Source organism: Sorex fumeus, unplaced genomic scaffold, assembly GCF_029834395.1.
Source record: "Sorex fumeus unplaced genomic scaffold, SorFum_2.1 ptg000008l, whole genome shotgun sequence".
NCBI lineage: Eukaryota > Metazoa > Chordata > Mammalia > Eulipotyphla > Soricidae > Sorex > Sorex fumeus.
The window spans coordinates 31,589,386-31,608,504 of NW_026606065.1; the positions used below are offsets into that span (position 1 = coordinate 31,589,386).

The 19,119-nt window shown below is 40.0% G+C and overlaps 1 protein-coding gene across 9 annotated transcripts in view; it reads right to left on the bottom strand.

Annotated features, from left to right (window-relative positions):
* Positions 1 to 8,994: 8,994 nt before the first annotated feature.
* MBNL2 (muscleblind like splicing regulator 2) overlaps positions 8,995 to 19,119 on the bottom strand; it is a 166,513-nt gene continuing 156,388 nt past the window's right edge. For all 9 annotated transcript variants that reach the window (XM_056109942.1, XM_056109938.1, XM_056109940.1 and 6 more), the window contains one exon: positions 8,995 to 11,814. In XM_056109942.1, coding sequence (XP_055965917.1) covers positions 11,800 to 11,814 — 15 coding nt within the window. In that variant the 3' untranslated portion in view covers positions 8,995 to 11,799. The remainder of the gene's footprint in view (positions 11,815 to 19,119) is intronic.

The window sequence follows — 19,119 nt, forward strand, 5'->3', positions numbered from 1 at the left end:
AGAGATACCAATATTCATTTGGATTTCCATTACTTATGAATTGTATCCAAGATATGCTGAAGTTCTAACTGTTGGTTCCGATGAACAGGATTCTATGTGGAAATCGGATCTTGGGAGAAAACATCAGTGAAGAGGATGTCATGAGGGCAGGCCCTAGTCTCTTGAGTCATGTTCTTATAATAAGATGGCATGGAGACAAACACTCATGTGATGGTCAGATAGAGATGGGAAAGGTACAGCTGTGGTCAAAGAGCTAACCATGATGGATTTCCAATAATGGTGGTGGGATTGGTATTGGAATAGTGAATGTAATAAATTATTGTGAACAACTTTATAAAATAAATCATGTTTTTTCCTCACTACTCAGAAGAATAAAAGGAGTAAAAATGGGGGAAAAACACGAATTTTCACCACCAGAGTTTAGAAGGGGAAAGAAAAGACTCTCTCCAACTTTTCTGAGGGAATGTGGACCTACCAGCACCAATATTTCTAACTTCTAGCCTCCAGACCTAGTGGGCTAAATTTCTGGTATTGTGAGATGTCCTTGTTATGATGCTTTGTTATGGCACTGACAGGAAAATGCCAGAGTGGGCTTCATCCTTTTCTCCATTTCTCAGTTTTTCTCTTCTGCTGCACAGGAAGCTTCTTGAGGGCAAGGATTGAACTTAACTCAGGTTCACATTTCTTGAACCACTTCACAATGTTTACTCAAGGGTTCAGTGAACTATGGGTTGAATTGAAGTAATTGCTGGGTTCCACAAGGTTAATGTGGCTCATTATTTGTTATTATGAACCCCCTATAATTTATCTGTAAGCTTTTGACATTGTGATTGAGCAAACAGAAGAAGTAACTTTTAGCTGCTGAAAGATGTTTGGATACAGTGAAGAAATAAATACTCATGGCAAACACAAGAGCTTAATATTTTTAAAACAGTAATGAATACTGTTTCAAACTGAATATTTAGTGTCAAATTCTGTTGCATGTGGCCAATATTATCTACTTCTTAATTAATCATCCTAGAAATATATCCATTTGTTAAACATTGGTAACTCATTAGATCCCACTTACTTATGAGAAAAACTATTGTTTAAAAGGTGTCAAAGTGGAGTTGAAGGTTAGATTTGGGCCATATGACCAAGTGATCATGGTTAGCTCATGACCACTAGACTAAGGTAAAATGCAAACACTGATCTCTCCTGCCTATAGAACTACAAAACCCTCCCCTTTGTATGTTGGCTGTAAAGGACTTAGATGCTCCGCTTAACTGTGTATTAAGCACATGCTCATCCTATTCCATCATCAGCCAGAATTGTACTGCAACTATATTCTATTGTAAGGTATGTTTATGACTTCTGTACATAGTTCGTACAGTGGTAGGGCGTTTGCCTTGCATGCAGCCAACATGGTCGACCCGAGTTCGATTCCTCCACCCCTCTCGGAGAGCCCGGCAAGCAACCGAGAGTATTCGATATGCCAGACACAGTAACAACAAAGTCTCCAATGGAGACGTTACTGGGCCCGCTCGAGCAAATCGATGAACAACGGGAGAGCCTTTACCTTTACCTTACCTTTTAAAATGAAGAGAGGTTTTCTGAAGCTGCCATGCTACTTTGAATATAGTTTCTCCCTCTGGAAAACCACAGGTTTTATTTATTTTTAAATTTTATTTTAGACACCATGCTTTACAAAACTGTTAAGGGTAAGGTTTCATGCATAAAACATCTCATGACACACGCTCCATGATCCACGATAGTCTCCTTTCCCTTTCCATCATTGTCCTCATGACCCCTTCCCCCTCTCACCTGCTGTGATGAGCTTCCCAAAGACCTGTTCTGTATTTTCCTTAATATGTATCTTTACATCCTACACATGAAAGAGATCATTCTATGTCTCTCTCCCAACTCCACTCAGCATGATACCCTCCCGATTCATCTTTGAAGTGGAAAACTGCATGCTTTTGTCTTATTTTATAACCGAGGAGTATCCCATTGTGTATATAAACCATAGTGGGGTTTTTTGTTTGTTTGTTTTGTTTTTAATCCAGTCATTTATTCTTGGACACTTGGGTTGTTTTCAGACTTGGGTTATTGTGAATAGTGCTGCAATGAACATAGGAGAGCAAATGTATTTTCTGAATAGAGTTTTTGGACCCTTGGGGTATATGCCAAGAAGTGAAATTACTGGGTCATATGAAAGCTCCATTCCTATTTTTTTTTTGAAGAATGCCCAATATTATTTTCCAAAAAGGCCAGACCAGTCAACATTCCCTCCAGCAGTGAATGAAGGTCCCTTTCCCTTCACATCCATGCCAACACAGGTTGTTTTTGTTCTTTATTATTTCCTTCCTATGGGAATAGGTGATTGGAGCTAGGATGAAGTTGTTATTAGGATGGTGTTTTTGGGGGGCAACCAAGCCACGCCAGTCTGTGGGGTTCACCATGGGAATCTCGTGTGTTCCCTGTGAGGTCTAGAGGAGGGAATTGATGCATTGTCATATTGGTGGGCACAGAGGCAGCAGATGAGGTATACACCAAGCCAGGTTCTTCTTTCAGGGGTGCTAGGAGAGCATCTATTGTGTTCACCTATTTCAGGTGGGAGGAAAATGATGTAAAAGATGGCATGATTTAAGGGGGTATGGTGCCGCCAGCAGGTCAATCTGTACCTGTGAGGCGAGTGCATCAGCAGCCTCATGGTGCCTTCAGACTTCTAGATACCCCAAAATTGCTGATGTGTCTTTGGCCAGACCCCCAAACCTTGGCGCAAAGTTTACCAAGTAAACAGCTGAAAGTTAGGTATGTGGGAGACATACCCACAAACCACCTCCGGCTCAACTATATAATTGGAGGAATGACCTCTCTGGTTCCTGATCGAACTGCTTAACGGCCATGATCCCAGAGACTCAGAAACAAATCTCGAAACCCAACAGCTTTTGGCAGAAATGCGTCCAGTCCCTGCAGTAGGTTACCGGTGCTGGGCCATCCCAGGTGGGAATAGGTTTTGTGCCTTAGCCTGTTCCCCCTGGTGGCCCGGTGGCCATCATCCTCCAGAGGCCACTGGACAGTCAGGTTTGGGCCCACAGTAGTGAGACATGTGGGGCCTCACAGGATGGGGGTGGAGCAGGCCCTTTCCTCCCTGTGCCAACAAGACCCTGAGTCACCGCCCACGAACGGCCTCTCTGGCTCCTGATCAAGCTGCTTAATGGCCATGATCCCAGAGACTCAGGAACAGATCTCGAAACCTAGCAGGTTTTGGCTGGAAATCTCTCCAGATTTAATTGCTAAAATTTTGGAATTTCAAAATTGTGCAACCACTACCGCAACCACGCGACATCATATATTATTCATGACCAGCAATAGAAAACAAATTGTCTACTGTTGCCTTTTCGGCAGATCTGAGTGTTGGGGTAAAATCCCAAATAATAATGGTGGGTGTGGTGTCGAAATATTGAATGTGATCAAAGTATAGAGAGAATCATCTGCCCCACAGGTAGGGGGAGATTGTGGGATGGGGTATACTGGGGTTTTTGGTGGTGGAGAATGGGCACTGGTGAAGGTACAGGTGTTTTATTGTATGACCGAGACTTAAACCCGAAAGCTTTGTAACTGCTCTCACGGTGATTCAATGAATAAAATTATAAAAAATGGGGGGAAAAAAGTTAGGTGGAGTTCATGAAAAGTTCAATCAGTCTAATCAGTGGCTGAATAAATAGCACTACTCCTACATAAAAAAAATGGCATGATTTAGTGCTTGCCTAAGGGCCAGAGTCAGCGAACAGGGCACATGCCGAGATGGGCCACAGGTTTTAAATGAGCAGGCTCTGCCCCTGCATTGTAGAGCTCCTCAGAAATAGGGGTCCTTGGCACTCAGAGCATCTGGTTGCTCTTTTGCTATGTACTTTGGTGGGGAGACCTTTTATCTGAAGGAAGAGCTTTTCTAGCAAAAGTTAGGCTTCCCCTGCTACTTAGTTCATTATAGTTTACACATGACACCTGAGACCATCTTGTCCTTGGTCTATAGATAAACGAGTCGTGGAAAGTCCCCTGGTGAACAAGGCACAAGAGAACAAAATCTTAACTTTTCAGACTCTGGACACAATGAAACTGGGGGGAGGTACATGATCTACCTGTGACCCTTATCTAGAAATTCATTCTTTTTGGCTATCTGTGGCACGTTCTATCAATTCAGGTGCTATTTCATCAGAACTTTAAAAAGACTTATCTTTGTTTGGGAAAATTCATTAGTTCTCATTATTATTTCAAGGGAAACCTGATAACAAAAAGAAAATGGATAACACCAAAGAGAATTCAATATAGCATTATTTTCAGTTGCCTCTGGTCTTAATAAAGAATTGGGTTCTGTCCTAAATCTAGAATATTACTTTGAAAACTACAGCTCCAAAATTTTTCATCAATCATACTCTTGTGACAGGGGAAGAAAGCCTGTTTATGTAAACTAATAAAAGATTCTGTCTATAGCTTCACCTAAAGTCTAGATGGATGCTTTAATCTGAATTCACTTATGGAATTTTGATCTGAAGGATGTCACAAATAAAGCTTATTGTCAAAATAAGAATTGTGTTTGAACAAGTCAGATATGGAAGAACGCAGCAGCTTATTATCTTGACTGACTTCACTGGGGAGACAGTACAGCAGTAGGGTGCTTGCCTAGCAATATGGCTAACCCAGGTTCGATCCCCGACACCCCCTATCCCCCTGGCCAGCCCTACCTGGAGTGATCCTTGAGTGAAGAGACAGAGTAAATCCTGAGCACTTCCAGGTATGGCCCCCAAACAAAAACAAGAATGACTCCACTTTTAGGAGTTCGTCTACATAATAATTCAACTAACTCCATATGTTAAGGATAATATGAGACATGCATATAAATAAAACAATGTTATTTTCTAGTTATTCCCTCTCACAAGAAAATGGCTGTTTGTACAAAAACAGCACATTTGAAGGGGGTTATTTGAAATGATTTAATTGAATATAGATCAAGTTACACATAGCCCTTATGGCATTGACCTAGGGCCGTAAGGGAAAAGTGGTATCTAAAGTGGGTGGACACTTCTTGTTTTTATTTTGGGGCCAGACCAGCTGTGCTCAGGGCTTACTCCTGGCTATCAGGGAGCACTCTCGGTGTGTGGGGGTTGGGAGAACATATGAGGTGCCAGATCAAACCTGGGTGGGCTACGGGCAAGGCAAGAGTCCTATGCATGGTACCGTCTCCAGCTCCTGCTACTGCGCGGTCCCTTTTGAAGTTGCTGACACACAGAGAAGACAACTGCATAGCTTTAGGAGAGATTTTGAGACCATCCTGACAGTCTTTCAGCTAACTGTGGGTCTAATCCTCTAAGAGTAGATTCTAAAAAGTGTTAATCTTGAATCTAGTCTCTGCTCATAACAAAAACACTAGCAGCTTAAGTATCTCTGTAGTTTAGACTTAGTTGTTCTCCAAATTCTATTCATTGATCCAGGTTGGATCTATTAGAAATCAATTTAGAATTATATAATATATATTAATTATGCATTATATGGGCTGGAGCAATGGCACAGTGGGTAGGGCATTTGCTTTGCACGCGGCCAACCTGGTCGACTGAGATTCAATTCCTCTGCCCCTTTCGGAGAGCCCAGCAAGCTACCAAGAGTATCTCGCCCGCAGGGCAAAGCCTGGCAGCTGGTCTGGCCCCAAAGCTACCCATGATGTATTCGATATGCCCAACACAGCAACTAGTGTCACAATGGAGATGTTACTGGGCCCACTCAAGCAAAATCGATGAACAACGGGAGGACAGTGACAGTGACAGATATATAATTTAGCATCTCCTGGCCCTGCGCAAGGCTTTCTTCACTGGGGCTCCTTGGAGGGGGGTGGGTTGAGTTTCCCTCTCTGCCCCAAACAGAACCCCAGCAGCTGAAAATCTCCAGAACCCAGCCACAGCCATGCTCAAGGCCACTCTCCACACGCTTGGACAAGCATGAAGGAACCGGCAGAGGAACCCAGGTGTGCAGAATCCAGGGTTGAGATCTTGAAGCCTGCTCGGATCGGGACTGGGTCTCCTCCACCCAGATCCCCTAATTTCCAGTAATTGGCAGTCACACCTACAAACTGCCCCCTGTAGCAGGTAATGTCATCACGTAACCTTTGACTATAAAACAAAGCTCCCGGAGGCGCACCCACTGATGTACCTAAAGCAGCACACGTGTTTGGTTTTAACATACTTCTTGTATTCTCTTATATACAGGCTTAACCTCTGTCCCTCTCAGAGAGTCTAGCAAGGTACCAAGAGTAGCCCGTCTGCTTGGAAGAGCCTGGCAAGCTACCCATGGCATATTCGATATCCCCAAAACAGTTAATAACGGGCCTCATTCCCCTGACCCCCCAAAAGCCTCCAATATGGCAGCATTGGAAGATCGAGTGAGGAGAGGCTACTAAAATCTCAGGAATGGAGATGTTACTGTTGCCCGCTTGAACAAACCGATGAACAAAGGGACGACAGTGATACAGTGATAATTTAGCATCATACTTTCTGGTATATACTTCATTTCATCCCTTCCCCATCCCTGCCTGCTGTCTCTCCCATCTAGACATTGGAAGGAAATGGCTTCTCTGTCTCATTTTGTATGATTCATACTTATTCATACTGATCCAGCCATTCCTATGGAGCTAGACGAGTTGAACAGCAATGGAAACAATATGGCAGACACCAGGCACGCTGGGGACCCGGAAGAAGAAATCATCATTTAGTGAGCCATTCCCATGCTCTCACAAATATGGAGCTATACATTGACTTGTTTGGTTGACCCTAAAATCCTTAGTGTTGCTAAAGAATTTTGGTTAATAACCAGAAGAACCTATTTCTGGATTTAAAAGACTACCTTTGAGTTTGAGTACCTCATATTTTTGTGCTGAAGAGATAAAGAAGTTTTAGCTTCTCAGGCTGAAGTTTTACTTTTGATTTGGATGTAGTGACATAATCAAGTCAATCCATGGATGAAAACTGCACTCCAGGAAACCAGGAGTGAAACATTTTAAGTGTGGTTAGTCTTTCCCCTGCTCCTCCTCTCCTCCACCCCCCCACCCCTCATCCCCAGCCCCATCTGTTATCTTTTTTTTTCTTTTCTTTTTTTTAATTAGTGAAACACCATGAGGTACAATTGTAGATTTACAATTTTTTGTGCTTGGGTTTCGATTATACAATGATCAAATACCCACCCCTCCACCAGTGCCCACTTTCCACCACCATGGATAATATCCCTCCCACCCCCATCCCCCCATCCCCCCCTGCCTCTGTGGCAGGGCAATCCCTTGTGTTCTCTCTCTCCTTTTGGGTGTTGTGGTCTGCAAAAGAGGCATTGAGTGGGAAACATGTTCAGTCCATAGTCTACTTTCGACATGCATCTCCCCTTCTTGGAGGATCCTCCAAACACCCTTTATTTGGTGCTCCCTCCTCTATCTGAGCTGCCCTTTCCCCTAGAATGCCCAGCTGGCCTCTAAGCTATGGAGTAATCCTCCTGGTGCTGATCTCAGCTATTCTTGGGTATTAATCTCATATTTTGTGTGGAACAATAAGCCCCCACGAATAGCTAAAACAATTTTTGAGAAAAAGAAAATGGGAGGAATCAACCTCCCTAACTTCAAACTGTACTACAAAGCAGTAATAATTAAAACAGCATGGTACTGGAACAAAGGCAGAACTGCAGACCAATGGAACAGGGTTGAATACACTGACATCTCTCCTCAATCATATGCTCATCTAATCTTTGATAAAGGTGCAAGTAATGTGAAGTGGAGTAAGGAAAGCCTCTTTAATAAATTATGTTGGCATCACTGGACGGCTACATGCAAAAAGATAGGCTCAGAACTCTGCCTAACACCATGTACAAAAGTAAGATCAAAATGGATTAAAGACCTCAACATCAGACCAGAAACCATAAGGTACATTGAAGATAAAGTTGGCAAAACCCTCCATGACATTGAAGCTAATGGTATCTTCAAAGATGCCACGCCACTGGCCGAGCAAGTGAAAACAGAGATAGATAAATGGGACTATCTTAAACTAAGAAGCTTCTGCACCTCCAAAGAAACAGTGACCAAAATACAAAGACAGTCTACAGAATGTTATCTTGATTTGGGGGTTATCAGAGCGTGGGTTTACGGATGCTCTGTACCAGATTTCCTTCAAGTTAAAGGGGGAAAATAACCTATCGAAATGTGTAGCCAGTTTTTCAAGCATCCAAAAGGCTCCAAGAAAATCTATTTAGTCTCAGCGATCCTGATGGCAGAATTTAAGAAAAGTTGCCATTATTTTTCCGTGGCTGAGGTGCTGAATGTGTTCTGTAGCCTGAGAAGGAACCTTCTGCACACTAATAATTCCTGGAGCCTCCCACCTGCTACGGACCTGCTGCTTCTCATGTTCACCTCGGACCATTCATTAGAGGAGGCGATTTCGGCCACGTCTGCAGGAGCAGCAATGAGCACGCCCAACCCCAAACCCTCTTACCTTCCTTGAGAAATTCCCGGGCTCTCCAACGGCCGAGGGAGAAGGCTGGGTTGTTGGAACACCTCAACTCAGGTGTGACATTCAGGTCTCGTTCTCTGCTTGGGCCACCTGGCCAGGACATCTGCCTAGAACGGGCCCCAGGCTCTGCCTCCCATGCTGTGCCATGAAGTCCTGAAGTCTGTCTTACCAATTAACGGGCTCTGTCCCACCTGTTCAGGAGGCTGCAACTTCCTTCCCTATTTGGTTAATTATTCAAGTGTTCTCCCTATTGGACAGGTTCGAAAACAAGCAGGATGAGTGGTGGGATTTATTATTCTAATTACATAAAACCCCCAAATACCGGATCCTTAAAAATTGTGAAAAAACTGCAATCCGAAGCAAAAACTACATGGCACATGAGAATCTACCAAGAGACGTGCATGTCCAAAGCGTTCTATGGGACTAATTAATACCAGTCTTTCATCACAAAAAAAAAAGAAGGAAGACTAGGTAACCTTTTAAATGCTTCTTTTATTTCATTGGTTGTACATTGGGTGAGTGAACTGAATATTACAACCAAAACATAGAATTGATACAAATTAGACTTCTGTTTACACTGTAAGGTAATGTATGAGGGAATTCTTTAAGTGTTACAGAAAGATTTAGTAGAAATGTTACCAGTGATATGGCTGAAAGAATATTTCGGTGAAGTGCTGTTATATCCTGAAAACCAAGAGTGAAATGGAGTTCCCATACAAGTGGAGAGCTTGTCTCTTAACTACAGTATTTGTTGAATTGCTATCTTCATGTCTTGGATATTGGTGATTTTGTTTTTATAATTAAACAAAGCATTTAAGATTTATTCATCATAGTCAGACTTCTGAATATAAACAAACTTTTGGCAAATAATATTTATACAGAAAAATAGTTTTAGATCCTCTCAAATCCCAGAATTATTCTATAAAATTACATTATAAATAAATAAAAAGCAAAATCTGTTGTACATATATTTGTACATCTATGCATTTGCCTTGCCTCCTCCTTATTGTAAATGGTATATTTACGACTCTTTGCATATTATATCACAATTCTGGAAAATGGATATCATAGTAAAAATACAGTCTTCTATATTTGCTTGGGGATTACAGGTGATGTTTTGATGCTCTAGTATTAAAGGGCTGAAAACAGTTGTGTGCTAATTTTTAAAATCAAACTTATGAAAAAAAAGAAATAAAAGACAATGTTACAACAATTAGTCTACAAAAATATTTCAGTGATTCCCATAATTTACCATTTAGTAATGTATACTATGTATGCAATGAGTTTAAGTGAGTTAACAAAGAACAAAAGAAAAAAAATGAAAGACTGATGTTCTAGGCAAGTTGTAGCATAACTACATTGTTATAGAGAACATTACAAATACAAATATCAATAATACATAAAGATGAAACTACCAAAGAAATACAAGTTAGATACAATACTTTTCCACAATTAAAACAAATACGATACAAGCACTATGTGAGATTACACTTAGAACGTGATTTTCTTTTGATAAGGTTACCAAATCTACGATAGAAGATAAACAGTCAGTAGACTTTGACCCACGTTGATTAAAATGGCAGAATTTTTTTTCTTCTTTTACTCAAAACAAACATGAGATGGTTGGTGCATTTAGGTTTCAGAACAGGCGATGGTGCCAAAATTTAAAATATTTTACATTCAATCTCAAAAGTCAAAATACTTCAGTCACTAATATGTTCACAAAGAAAATGGATGTTTTAAACAATTACACATAATATTCATTTATGACAGATGTTTTGTTTTTTTAAACAATAATTTAAAAACTATGTAGGTATGGTATCTCTGCTATGTGCAACATATAAAATGTGAAATATGAAATATTTGGTACGATAGTGCTTAAAATAAACTTTAAAACAAACTTTCTGAACAAAATTTAATTGTATCGCTATCACCTTGAAGATCAACCAAGTATTTAAAAAAGTAAACAACATTAAAATATGTTTCATCCATATATAGTATATATATGTGTATATATAATATGTATGTACTTGTATTAAAGGTTTTATACTTTTGAGACATAAAATATGCTTTAAGGTGAAAGAATTAAAAGAACTAATTTTTTTTCCATGCTGTAGTCAGTTACAACCCTTTAAATCCAACTTTTGAAATGCAAAACAGTAATGGATTTTTTAAAAAGTGAAACTAGCTACTTTTTTTGTTTGTTTACATAGTAATTTAGATTAAAGTCACAGTCAAATTTTCAGTGACTAAACTCAAACTTACTTAAATTAGAATATTATACAGATCTCCTCACCTACAGCTTTCTTCTTGGACTAGGTTTTTAGTTTCGAAGAGTTATTCCGCAACAGACAACTGCGTGGTGAGTTTGAAAGACTAATCCCTCTGATTAGACAGTTGGCCTCTCTTTCTTCTCAAGCTGGATGAAGTCTGGCAAAATCTAGGCACTTCTACAAAGTCTCTCTTATAAAACAACTTTAAAAATATACTTGTAAAATAATACCTTCAAGACTTTGTTTGGTGGGGTATGAAGCTCATACCGTGCAAAGTTTCTTTTTTTTTTCTTTTTTTTTTTTTTACTCTAATGTTACTCTAGCATCCCATGATTCAATGCGGCATCTCCAGGCAAACCAAATCCCACACTTTGATGTGTCCCCAGAACTTGTGCTTGAATTTTCCACTCAAATTTTAGACCTGCAGGACAGGTCTTGCTTTACTTCACTTCTCATCTTTGCTGCAGCATTCCTGTGTTCAAGAAGTGAAACATACCCTTTGATCCAGTGGGGAAATGTAATGACAGTGATATTGGAGTTGGAATCAAACCTGCCATTGGAATAGTTGGCTTTTTGGTTTTTTTTTTTTTTAACTAATGCTAATTGTTTATTGCTAACTTTGAAGTATTCTGAGTCGAAACGAGTAACTTGGTTGGACTTTCTGCATCAGCTATAGTTATGGAGATAAGACAATATTCCTAGGACAGAAACTATGTTTAGAAATCCTTTTAAAGTAAACTTTATCCTTTATGTCTTTAAACATCACAGCTGGTCTCAGGTAGTTAACTATCTTAGGTTGGAATATACTAAGCATACCATATTTAATACTCAGATATGATATAGCAGCACTAGCTTCTTAGAGTTGTGGTCTGTCCAGAAGAACTAATTCTTTATTTAGCATGCAGTTTGTGGCAATTCTATGGAGGAAGAAACGGGATAGTATGTACAGTAACAATGTTTAGTTATTCTCAATGCAGATTCTTGGCATTCCATTCCATTTCTGCTGATTATTTCAGAATTATCTGTTAGAGAGAAAGACAAGCACAATTTAGAGATCCTCCTGGGAGGGGAGAAAAATCACGATTTTTAAATTTTACTCTTTAAAAACAGACACTTGAAAATGGGAAGTTTTAAAAATACCTCATAATTTTGCACAATCCCCACCCTTTATGCTCAAAAATTTTTCCTTGTAACCACTTCTGCTATGTGGCCACTGAACAGGATGATGATTCAAATGCACAGTATTTTCTGTAAAACTGTGACAGCATATATGTGGGAATGTAATATGTTTGGTTCCCAGTCTTTCTTTTCCTTCCACTGGATGCCTCCTATCTCTTAGATATTTCTATTATTCAATCAATAATTGTGAAGGCAATCAAAAAGTCTAGCCAGAGAATTTGTTTACATGTGATGTTTTAAATAAAAAAATTAAACATGTAGAATGAAGTAAATATTATGTAGTTACTAACTTGAACTTATAGTTTATAGATGCATTCCCATCAAAAATAATTTGTTTCCAAGATACATGAACAGTTTCAAATTCAGGGTAAGTTTAAATATCTCATAGTAGAGGGGGAAAAAGGATAACATTCAATTAAATTAGTCAAAACATTTTTTAATAAATCCAAAAGCACAGACAAAGCTCAACTATTAAATGAAAGCCCGGGTCATGGGTTTAGTCTGTAAGTTCATTTTTGACCATAGCAAAGAAGAGTTTGCCCTCTGCAACCAAATCCATTTCAAAAGTCAATTTCTGAACACATTCCAGTAAGAAACTTATTTCTGTGCAATGTTTTGCCCAAACTTTTTGCAATTATTTAGTAAACAAAAATGTTATTGGCTAAACACCCAAAAGTCTATTTTAGGAAATATCTGGTAAAAATTATTTGTAAGTCACGATCAGCTAATGTTCTGACAGACTGAATCCAACTACCAATTGAAGCCTCATTTCCACAAATAGAATTTCCTATCTCATTATGTTAGAATTTGTATATGTGAATTTTTTCCCCTTTAAGTTAGGGTTCTCCTACAGTTATATACACAGCATATATAAATAGTTTCACCCATGAAATAAGTATTATTTCATTGAAACATACAGATGTATTTGGAACTGACAAAACAGAGGAGTGAATATTAAATCATTATACTACATAGAAACTGAAAACTTCAGAAAACAAAATTATTCTTTAGTTTTTCTAGGAATTTAAATTTCTAGCAATTTAAAATTAGTTGGGTAAAACAGTAACCCTGGTCTTATGTATTAATCATGACTAAAAATAATAATGCTATATGATGATATGATATATATACACAATACTTTGAGGAGTCATTGCAAATCACTCACATTCAAATTTTTCAGATGGTCATATTAGGTTTATTTTAAAAGTTATATATTGTTCCCATTTAAAAAGGAATCATTCTATTTCACCCTTTAGCACAAATACTACCTATAAAATTTCTAAGTAAGAATGTGCTCCCAGACAGCAAATCATTTTCTATTTTTCTTCCTTTCTTTAGCTTTACAAGTTTTTTTTTAAGGTTCAATTTTATTTATTTATATTTTGCTTTTTGGGTCACACCTGGCGATGCACAGGGATTACTTCTGGCTCTGCACTCAGGAATTACTCCTGGTGGTGCTCAGGGACCATATGGGATGCTGGGAATCCAGGTCGGCAGAATGCAAGGCAAATGCCCTACCCGCTATGCTATCACTCTAGCCCCTAGCTTTACGAGTTTTTGAGGTTTTAAGAAAATCTCAAGTTTTATAAATAGATGTAAATTTCATATTAAAATATGTTTACAGTCATACTTATTTACGGAAGCTAAAATGCATCACAGAATGACCTTCCTAACTCCCTGGAAAGAAAAGTTTTCTAGAGAGAAACAACAATAGGCAAATCTGCATTACAGAAATTTATGATACCACAATGCCATAGTCCTGTTTGCATAACCCTGAGACACGGACATCCACCTAGGTTTGACAGACTTGTAAACCAGTCTTGGTATCAACTAAAAACATTAAATGCACTGACCTGGATTACTATCCCAGTCTGTGAAATAAGATGCTACGTAGTTAAAGACATCTACTGGATGTCCAGTGGTTAAGGTGCTTGCCTTGCAACTAAGCCCGAGGAAGTCCTGAGCACTGCTGGGTGTGACCAAGACCCACTCTCACCCCACACTACACCACACCACTAACCCTCTGAAAAAAGGACTAACATGCTGATGTAGTAAGAATAAAATGTGGTCTCTGGTGAAGCCATTCTAGAAATATACAGAACATCCTGGAAATACGAAGAGTCCAGATGAGGAGTAGTTCCCCGTGGACTGCTCTGACTGCCATATGTGATGCTCCTAGAGTTGGCATTTCTGGTGTCAGAGATGCTGACATGCCCTCCACCCAGTCCCTCATCAGAAGGCTTCCTCTGGAGGGATGAGGAGAACACGGCATGTGTGCTGGGAGGTGGAGGAAAAGCCATTAAGAATATCAACGGGCTATTCCACCTCGTTTTAAATATATTTTAAGTCAGTTTCTATTTGAATTCACACTAAAGAAACTAAGATAAAACCCATCTGAACATCTGTACTTCCCTGCAGCCTATCCTCAGAGGTATCTCCCACGACTATTCCATGAGTCCAGAGAACATGCTTTTCACGTAGAATCAAATCTCATCAGTACCCACCATAATTTTAGTACTTTATTTGGTTATGGGGTTAGGCCAACCCCAGCTGTGCTCAGGGGCTTTTTCCTGCCTCTGCTCAGGGCTAATTCCTGCCTCTGCGCTCAGGGATTACTCCTGGCAGTGCTTGGGGAACCATATGGGGAACCAGCTGGTACATATGCAGTACCAGCTCTCCAACCAGGGTGAGCCCCGCAGAAGACTAGCAACCTCTTGTCGTCTTAATGGCCTGGAGGATCAAAAGCCTTAGAAGCTGTAGAATAGGTACATTTGTACAAAGCACATGTCTCCAAAAGAATGGGTATTTATACTATGTAGTCCTGGAACATAAGATATGAACCTACAGAGATATGCCCCAATCCAGACACAGTCCACTTAAAAAAATGTTCATTAAATTCATTCACTAAGGTTAACGTGATGGGACTCTGTGGCGTCTTTTCTGCCCTGTGTCTCTATCAGAGCTGACGCGGATAGACAAAGCTGCTTTCAACCTTTAGGCTTTGAAGGACAAAATTTCTTTAAAAATTAAAAGAAAATTTATTAAGAATCGTGGTTTACAAAATGATTAATAGCTGAGTGTTAGACATACAATATTGTAGCACCAATCACACCAGCCATGTCAACTTAGACTTCCACCCATGTTCCCAAGTTCCATCCTGCCTGCCATCCCGACAAGGCACATTGTAAAGTTAGGTGGTTGCAGTTTGGATCTCATGTTTTCAGTGTTGGTGAGGATGGGGTTTCACTAGACCAGTCCCCCTACATTATTAACATAGCCAAGGCCCCTAACCCCTAATCCCGTTGCTTCCCTTTCTCATCTTCTTGCTTCCCACCTTGATACCTTTCCTTTTCTGTCTTCCTCTTCCCTATTCTCTGAGGTCAATGGTGTTCTAGGCATTCTTCCTTCACTACCCTGCCTTCTCCCAACTAGCAGTCCCTCCACCACAGGCAAGTGAGATCATCCTCTTTGGCTGCAGGTCATAAATTCTCAAAAAAGGGCTCTCCAAGGGCCTGCCAGAGTACAATTAAATCAGAGCAAGAGCTACCACATTAGGTGCTTTCTTTGCTCTGATTTGAATAGATGGTTGATTCTCCAAGAGGGTTTATGTTTTCGAAAAATCAGCTTTGTGAGCTAGGCTGGTATGACCTGTCAGGTTCTGCAGACAGGGGAGAGAGCATGAACAGTTCCAACTGGTTCATGCATGGACACAAGAACTTGTGCAAGCCAGAACAAACTGGGAGACACACGCTCCCTCGGCTGATGGCATAGGGATTGCCTTCATGGTCAAGCACCTGTGAGTGGAAAAGAACCAACAGTGATTCAAGCAATTTTGCTTCTGTATCTTATAGTATTAGTATAAGTGGGATTCAGAAGACTCCCCTTGGGAGTCAAGAGAGGCCATGGGGGGTGGGTCTACTGGCTTTCGACTCTCGAGAGCAGCCTGATTGGTAGAAATTGAAAAGGGAATTTTGGAGCTGCTGACATCTCCCTAGAATAACCTTGCCTGACTCCCAACCACATCCTTCTCTGAACCTTCTCTAGTGGTCACTCACACAACAGAAGCCCAGTCCCACCCCAGGGCCATTATCCCCACGTGTAGCATCCCTGCCAACATTTCCTATTCTCAGTAGAAAAGATCAAACCTATTGATTTAGGTGTATTTCTGTGTCTCTCCTTAATAGATAAATCCCTCAAATAGTTGCGTGTGTGTGTGTGTGTGTGTAAAACAGAACCGTGATGGACGAGGCAGTCCACTTTTTAAAGGAAGATGAGTTAACTGAGTTATGGTAAATCAAAATCTTGAACTGAAAGCACAATCTTCAGTTCCGTTTTTCCACCAAGAACACACAGAAGTGAAAATGGCTGATTCTCACAAAATCCAGTGATCTTCCTTTGAAAAGAGGCACATTGAAAAACCCTTAATGTACCATTGTGTTATAACAAGAGTTTCTGCTCTTATTACATTTTGCTAAAATGTCAGTTGATCACAACAGTCTATGTATCAATGAATCTCTTCCAGGTGACTTAAGCTTCTGAGGAACCTGCTAAACATGCATCCTTAAGTTGCTCCCACTGCATGACAAGACTCACACATATTGAAGACAAAACATGAATGACCCTGAATAACTCTAACTGGGTTGTTTCCCCCTGAAATGTATTCTGCCCAGCCTCTGAGAAATCCCTACATTCTCAGAAAGGCGGACACCACTGACTTCCAGAGCAACAGCAATCAGGCTTGTTAAAATGAGGACTGGGTCCAGTACTACCTAAATTTCTAAGATGACTGGGGCCAAGCAAGAAATAAAAACAAATGAGTGTGGGTCAGGAGGGCAGGTGGTTGATGGAAGGGCTTATACCCAGACAGAATAGAGAATAGAGCAGGGACTATGTAGCTAGAACCATCTCTTCCTGCAGAAAGTGGGTGCTCCAAAGCTTGGACTTTCTCCTTCCCAGAGGAAGCAGGAAATTTATACTGCATGAAGCAAATATATCCTTGGGTTTAATACATCCATGAGCCACTTGTTTGTATTCTCTCTGAGTCATGCTTTATTGGCGTCATCTATGAAATTTGGATTGCTGTCTTCCTGAGCTTGGCACCAGTCAAGGCCACTGGCCCCATGAAGAAAGCAGAAGTCTTCAATGTTGAGTTCAGCTCAGGAGAGTTGCCTTTGGCCTGGAAGTTTCCTGAACTTGACTAACAGATGTCTTATACCTAAGAAGAAACTACTGTCATCCCCTAAAGCGATTAACAGAATGTGATGTATCTTGCCTTATTCTCTTTTAAGACCATGAAGAACTTAGGCTGAGTTATCCAGATGCCCTTGGCCTGGGTGTGCACTTGAAAAATAGCTGATCAGAGTGAGAAATACATTCAGTGGAAAACAAAAATATATGCAGAGGTTGAAACACTTCAGTACATTGGCACCACGAACATGGCTTCTGTCTTAGTGGATAAATACAACTGAAGTGAGTTTTACAAGGACAAAAGTCAGCTTTCATTACCTAGAGTTACATACTCAGTGTCCAGAATAGGGTTGGGCACACAGGAAGCACTTATTAATGGTTGGTTTTATGGGCGACTGAATAATAATTTACTGAAGATACAATTCTACAAATTGGCATCAATAGAAGATCAACAGATACAATCAAATATAGGAGTGGAGGAAGTAAAAGAACCCTTTGATCTAGAAATCTAGCAACAATCTATTATTTATCTAGATAATCTATATCATCTATCCATTTATTATTTATCATCTATTCTTTTATTATCTATTATCTATCTCTGCCTCCTTCCAGGATTGAGGAATAATAAAAAAATATAAATATCATTCCTCATTTTCCCCATGCCTTTTATACAAATATTATATGTGTATATATGTGTATATACGTGTGTGTGTATACACACACACACACACACACACACACAAAGCTGAGGCAAAATTACTCACAGAAGATGGAAACTTGGCAAATAAGCAAAAATGCCACCTGCAAAAATGTCTAGAAGGATTTACTAAAAATCTTTATCATGGGTACATGGACCTATTTCCTCAGAAGAAACCTGGAAAGAAATGCTAGCTCACCTTAAAGTATACTATTAAGTGAAAAACTATAAAACATGATGGCATTACATATACGTGTATATATTTCTCTGCAGCCAAACGGAACCTTGCTTATCACCATCACAATCTCTAACTCTGTCAGGTTATTACTTCGCCATTTTCCCCTCCTCTTGTATCTCAGCTGATTAATGTTCTCTTCTCCTGTCCCCAGTTTTCTACAACTATGACACCCGCTAAAGTATGCTATTCCCTCATCTGAGACAAGAAGCCTGTGAAAGATTTTGGATGAAGCAAACTTTACCCAAGCAGAGGGGCATCTATATAATATCGGGCTGAAAAATCATTCTGTAGTGAGCCATAGCATGGATTACTGAAGTCTAACACATATACATGTTGTTGTCTCTTGGAGAACAGACAAATTTTCAAAGCAACTCTCCTGATAAGTGATAATAAGTAAACACATCTAAGAATTCTACCTAGCCTGCTTCATGACTATTTTTTAAAGCTGCAAAGAGTTCTAGGATAATTAGTGGTATATGAAAAGACTTGTGCAGTGTTTTCTTGTGGGGAAGTCTCATTCTGAGAGGATGTTGTTTGAGGGAGGACAGTATTTCACGGCACATCTGAGTTCTTTTCAAAGTCACTGTGGTTTATTTTATTTTATTTTTTTATTTACACAGAAATGGCATCTACTGGCTCGTGGGAGGAAATGCTCAGATATGCCAATCAGTTGCTCTGTTGAGAAGGATGGCTGAAACACCCCCAGCACCGGTAGATTTAAGAACAGTGATGACAGGATGCTTCTTTTGTCCTCTGGTATTGAAAGAAAGTTTATGTTCCAGGCTTGAATTCCTCTATTTTCAATGCCACATTTTATTGATGGCTTATTTCTGTCTAATATTTTCACACCATGACAGGTGAACAAAAATATTTCTTAACTGTAACAGCTATAAGAAAATGATCATTTGGAAATTTATGGGTTTCTGAGGGGCCGTCCCAAGTAGGGCATGGGGATGGGGTCTGGGGTCAGCCCTGCCAGTGGCGCTGCTAGTGTCACCCCAGTGGTACTCAGAAGCCATATGCTGC